This window comes from Poecilia formosa, unplaced genomic scaffold (assembly GCF_000485575.1).
Source record: "Poecilia formosa unplaced genomic scaffold, Poecilia_formosa-5.1.2 Scaffold425, whole genome shotgun sequence".
In the NCBI taxonomy this organism is placed as follows: Eukaryota; Metazoa; Chordata; class Actinopteri; order Cyprinodontiformes; family Poeciliidae; genus Poecilia; species Poecilia formosa.
Window position 1 is genome coordinate 202146 of NW_006800364.1, and position 6304 is coordinate 208449.

The 6304-nt window shown below is 39.1% G+C and overlaps 1 protein-coding gene across 1 annotated transcript in view; it reads left to right on the forward strand.

The window, feature by feature from the left end:
- Positions 1-6304, forward strand: part of ascc3 (activating signal cointegrator 1 complex subunit 3) — a 376011-nt gene that overhangs the window by 164350 nt on the left and 205357 nt on the right. The window contains exon 11 of the mRNA XM_007577033.2: positions 3545-3709. Within this exon, the coding sequence (XP_007577095.1) occupies positions 3545-3709 (165 nt within the window). The remainder of the gene's footprint in view (positions 1-3544; positions 3710-6304) is intronic.

Sequence of the window (6304 nt, forward strand, 5' to 3'; positions counted from 1 at the left end):
GTAAACAATTTCCGGCCCCCCACCAGAGAAGGGAAAAGTTATGTGGCCCTCACAGGAAAAAGTTTGGGGACCACTGACGTAGAGCTACGCCACAACTAGAGCTAATGCACACTTCCTGTCTACTTAACATCTTTTAATTCAAAAACATGGTGGACCGCTTGTGGACTGCCTTGGCGCCCTGACCACCGGGCTTAGCAAGTGTTCTGGGGGAAAGCAATGGCATGGGCTTCCCATGTTTCATATGGGAAGCCCATATGAAACATGCACATTCTCAAAAAATGTTTTGTAGTCTCAGACAAACCATGTCTGAAGATTCTTAGTTTTCCAGGTTTTATATTCAACTGACTTTATAGAAAGTCAGTTTGTTTTAAACGTTGGTTCAGAAATGTTCCTCTACCTTCATTTCCTGTGATGGCACTCTATTGTCCTCATGGAGCCAGCGAAGACCAGTGTAATTCGTGCACGTGACATTGCGGGCTAGTATACTAGATGTGCACAACGTTGGCAACACCCAACACAAGAAAGTTGAAACTGTTCAACTCTTGATGCTGTCTGGTGTCGCTGAAAAAGTATTTCACTGTTCTTAGCTCTCCCGTGTGTAACATGCTGCTGTGAACTATATAACCCTCTGCGGGAGACAGGCTTTGATGTCAAAATAGATGGTTCGATAGGTCTGCGTTATGTAGTATGTTAATATTACTGGCATTAGCCTTAAAATGTTCAGGTTAATTGCCTACGCTAACGCGTTAATGTTGACAGTCCTCTGCGCCAAAAAAAAACAAAAAAACAGCTGAGGCATCCTACCCTCAAACAACTTCCACAAAAAGACCAGAATATAGCCATCTGCATATTCTAGGTGAACTGACCTATAAAGCAATTGTGTTGCACATAATGCTAGCTGAGAAATAACTGAAGTTAGCTTTAGCAAACAAGCGAGAGTAGCTCAATATAACCACATAAAATACATTTTCTTACACAAACAAAACTGCAATACAGTGTTTTTTAAAAAGTACTTACCCGGTGAAAGTCATTTTTGGTCCCGTCCTGTAGCCTGTGTACGTTCGCCTCCAGCCAGTAAATATCCCACAATGCAACTGTACATTAAAAATTTACATTACAGGTGGTAAATTCCACACGTGATCCAGCGATCCAATCACGTCCCATATACTTTCCATATGCATTTCAGATCACAGTAAAGAGCTGTATTTTCAAAACCCAGCCACCTTACTGTATTTTCATGATGCAGTTGTTACAGCCATTTGTTGCAGTGTAGAAGTTATGCTGTAAGGGGTTTCATGCCCCTGATTGGGTCAACAGACAGGTCCTAGGTGAGGAACCATACAAAGTCTACCCTAATCTATGGTCATGAGCTTTGGGTCATGTCTGAAAGACTGAGCCATTGACCCAGGTCAATGGCCTCTGGATAACAAGGTCATGTATACAAGCGGCCAAAATGAATTTTCTACATAGGGTGTATGGGCTCTCCCTTAGAGATAGGGTGAGAAGCTTGGTCAGTGTAGAAGGCTCAGTGTAGAGTCACTGCTTCTCCACATTGAGAGGAGCCAGTTGAGGTGGCTTGGGCATCTGGTCAGGATGCCTTCTGGACGCCTCCCTGGTGAGGTGTTCCGGGCATGTCCCACCGGAAAACCCAGGACACACTGGAGGGACTATGTTTCTCAGCTGGCCTGGGAACGCCTTGGGATTCCCCCAGACGAGCTGGAACAAGTGGCTGGGAAGAAGGAAGTCTGGGCCTCCATACTTATGCTGCTATCCCTTCGACCCAACTCTGGACAAGCGGAACTGGATGGAGGGATGGAGGGAGAGAAGGAGGGCATTTTTTTATTGACCAACCAACTGCTCCAACTATCCCTGCAAGGACCTCATCTTTACATTATACTACATGCAATGGTCCAATTTCATTTACTAAGCAGATGTAAATAAGCAGGAACAGCATCTACAGACTAAGCAAAAACACATTAATCAGTAAAAACTGCATTCCCGGTTCCTGCTTCATCTTTTAAGATTTATAAAAATGCTTCCATTTTTACACCCCACCAAAATACTGTAATCGTGACAGTGTGGTTTTAGGGCACATTAAAACTGCTCTACTGAAGCTGCTTACGTATGCTGCTACCTGCAGACTTTGGTCACAGTGTAGATTTTCCTACCTCATCTCTATTTGATATAGTAGACCATAAAATTCTTTAAAGTCTGTAAGAATGTTTTGTTATCAGTGGCTTGGCTAAGCCACTAATTGAAGTGGTCAACCTCTAAATAGCTATTTAGAGGTTGACCTCATCTTAAAATATGCATTCCAAATAAGCAAGAGGGCCAATCAGTTTTAACTATATGATCCCACTCAGAAGCATCATCAGGATATACAATAATTAATATCATGCATAAGCCGATGACAACCTATTGTACCTCACTTTAAAATCCACAGATTTCCTTCAACCTCTCCTCTTTTCTTTGAATCACATAATATCCTGGATGGACAATGCAATTTCTAAACTAAATAGTGGCAATACTGGGGTTATTATTATTATTATTATTATTTGAAAGCACTTTTCAAGACACTCAAGGATACCACACAGCTAAAAACCATTATTATTTTTAAGTGACATTATTGAGCAATACATATAAAGTAGCAAATGAATGTGCTGATCTATCCTAATGAATAGATCATATATCATCAAAAGCACATAAAGGCAATTACTGACCAAATATATGTTAACTTGTGAATTCATAGAAAACTTCAAAACAATCTCTAAAAAAAAATTCTAAGTTTTCTGGCATTCAGCAAATACAAATAATTTTGGTAATGCTAACTGACCTAAAATAAGAGAAGTTTGGTTTCATTTAACTTCAGACAGTTGGAAAAAAATGCGTCTTTTTATGCGATGTATGCAAATATCTGGTTTCAATTGTATCTGGAATTTTCAGAACACAAAGGTGAATTTGTCAGGCATTTCTTACTATCTGTCTAAAATTTAGGAAGGGATTTAGAAGCCGATACTGGATTTTTTTGGTTGAGTCTATTTGAGTGTGTTTCAAATTATAGTTCCACCATAGACATGAAACCTTGACCCATAGCTTTGTCCTTTGGCTAAGGAAAGCCTAGAAGCCTGTTATGGCAATGGCTATGCCTGCCCGTTGTCAAAATTCAGTGTTTCAAAGTACTACACTCAGAATGTCAATAAAGGCATAAGACTATACTGATCTAACTGGAACACTGGAAAAAAAAGATGATGCCTTCACTCTGAGAGCTCCAGCAGCCCTTTACAGCTGTATATTCTATTTTATTTTGCTTGCTCTTTACTGTATCGTATTCACTCTGTAACCTTACAGTATTAGGCCTTACAGTTCAAACTGGTTACGGGTTTGTGAATACCTACCATGATATTGGTGTCGAGACTGAGTTGTACGAAGTTGTCTGAAGTTTACCATCCTCTTGCCTACTGCTGTGAATAGATTGCTTTATTTCCAGTCTTGATTACTTGATGTAGTGTTTGAACAGTCACCTATGTGTTCACCCTTGTTTTAGATGTTGGTGACAACTCCAGAGAAGTGGGATGTTGTGACAAGGAAAAGTGTTGGAGACGTGGCTCTCTCTCAAATTGTGCGTCTCCTGATCCTCGATGAAGTTCATCTTCTACATGAAGATCGAGGACCAGTACTAGAGAGCCTGGTGGCAAGAACTATCAGACAGGTCAGTTCCTGCTATGCATGTATCTGATGTATTGTATTCAACACTGTATTCAACACTGGCTCTTTACACATAGGTACTTTCTGTTTGGTTTTTAGAAATATTTGCTATAAGTGCCTTGCGTTTTAATCATAATTATTCATGTGTATTTTTATGAACTATGCTGCCTGCTTTAATTGAAATAAATTTTAACGTCTAATTTTTTCCCCTTGTTACCTGAAGCCAAAAAAACCCAAAAACATAAGTCGTTGTCGTGATGTTCACTCACCGCATTGGACCAGAGCCAAGCAGGTTGAGTTTAGTGCTTTGGGATAACAGTGCATATTTTCTCACAACCAATTGCTCCTCAAAACTATCCATCCTACTATGTGGCTGAAAAGTGCCTTCTGGAAGTTGAGTAAATGGGGCTGTTTTCCACTTCAACAAACACACTCAAAATTCACAAAATAGTTTTACATACAGCATGGGGCAAAACGTTCACCATGGGGTTGTGACAAGATAGGGTAGCCATGAACCTAAGAACAAAATGATGTCATTTTCATCAACCAACTTCGAGAATGAGAACCGCTTTTGGTACATCATCCAAACCGTGCTGGATGTTCATGCTATGTGAACAATCTGCTCTTGCAATTATTTATTGCTCTTTTAGTAATATAAACAAAGCTTTACTTTCCACTTCTCAGTGCTATGTATCTGCAGTAATACTGAAGCGCTGTTAATGTTTTGCAGTCAGATTTTTACTGTCTCCTTACTGCTACTAAATAAAACCAGCTCTACTTGTCTCTCCCACTACAGTTGTCTCATCTGAGTAAAAGCTTACCTGAGGAAATGAGAAAAGAGAAGTAATATAGATGCTCTTGAATTACCATATAACAAATTGCAATTATAGTTGAAAATAGTCAAGATGATATTTACTTTATTTCTGTCTAGCCCAATCACTTACATGGTAATGAGAAACAGAATCATTTGCTTATGTATGTATCAGATTAGCTTTATTATTCGTTTATGTTTTGCTATGAGACTGCTGTTATACATTAGATGCATGGACCATTGAGAAATGTGCCTCAGTGGTCCATGCAACTTATCGTCGACGGCATCAATCCCAACCTACTGGCACCTTGCTTAAAAAAAAGTAACGATTTCTCACGATGATGACTGGCATGTGTTTATGCTGGAGCTAGCCTGGATATTCCACATATTATAATCATCATGCAAATTTAGCCAGGCTGTCGGCTGGTGCATGTTATGTAGTCCAATATCACATTTTGATGAACTGCTGTCACATGTCAGTCTGTGGGTGTAAAGTGATAAATGGAGAAAGGGAACAGAGCTTGTGATTGATAATTTTGGAATGCATAGACAGTCAATGATTAAATCATGCATCATGTTCTTTGAATTACATTTTGATCCTATAATTTATTCCATGTACAAAGTCCTCTATTTCTGTCCCTGACACTGAATGACATGACTCACCCTGCATCCATTTTATGAAACCCTTTTGAAAAATTGCACTGAACACCAGGGAACTTGTGTAGGTTTGAGATTAGCAAACATATCAAGATGACAGTACAGTCTGTAAGATACATTGTAAAATTTCCAGGGTTTTTTCTATAATAAATTGATTAAAATCACAGAAGCTTATAGAACTTCATCCAGAGTAAATGACATCACAATGAGAGGTCAACTATTAATATGTATTACTCTCATTTCACTTACTAGTAACTGCAATAAATGATTGTTATTGTCTCCCTCACCTGACCTGTAAACCATGAGTAGCAGCAGTATCTCATTACCATAGATTCAGCAGTATTGAAAAACCCTGGAGAGAGGTAAAATCAAGAAGCAAGTAATCATTAATGGAGCTTAAAAGCACAAGGTTGACATGTAGTTCATTAAAATAAATAATTTGACTTTGCTTTGTAGAAGTATAGTACATATTTCTTCCACGTGTCAGGTATTAAGAAATGTGTGTAGAACAGTTGTACACTGCTGTTAAAGACAGAGTAGTGTGGAAGATAATTGAAACAGAGGGGCAGGATGGGCTGCTGGGCTGAGCAGCTACCAACACCTTTTTGGTAAGGTTAACGGCAAGGTAATTGAAAACTGGGCTGTACATGTGACCGCTGTTTACTTGGTTCACAGTCCATTTATCAGATGGTTTAGCTGATATTACTGAAGAAGGGCTGACTGGGCTCTTTATACACCTTAACACCTCTTCAGGCTCTACTGCACTTCAGAAGTTTCAAGCATCGGGATTGTTTTTTTTTTTTTCGGGAGGCGAGGGGGTGTTTGTGTTTTTTTGTGCAAAAAGATTGCACATTTTCAGCCTGGATTGTTTTTCAATAAAAATATAAATAAATACGTACATGTTAACCCTAAACAACAATTTTCAGTCAGCTTGACTGAAGATTTGAAGTCATTTGAAGCTCTACTGTTTTTATTCTCTCCCACATTAGGTAACACTTTATTTGAAGGGGGTTGAATAAGACTGTCATGACACTGTCATAAACATGACATAACACCTGTCATGAACATGAATAAGCCTTCATGAATATTTATGACTGTAGTCATAAAGCGTCATTCGGTAAATTATGACAC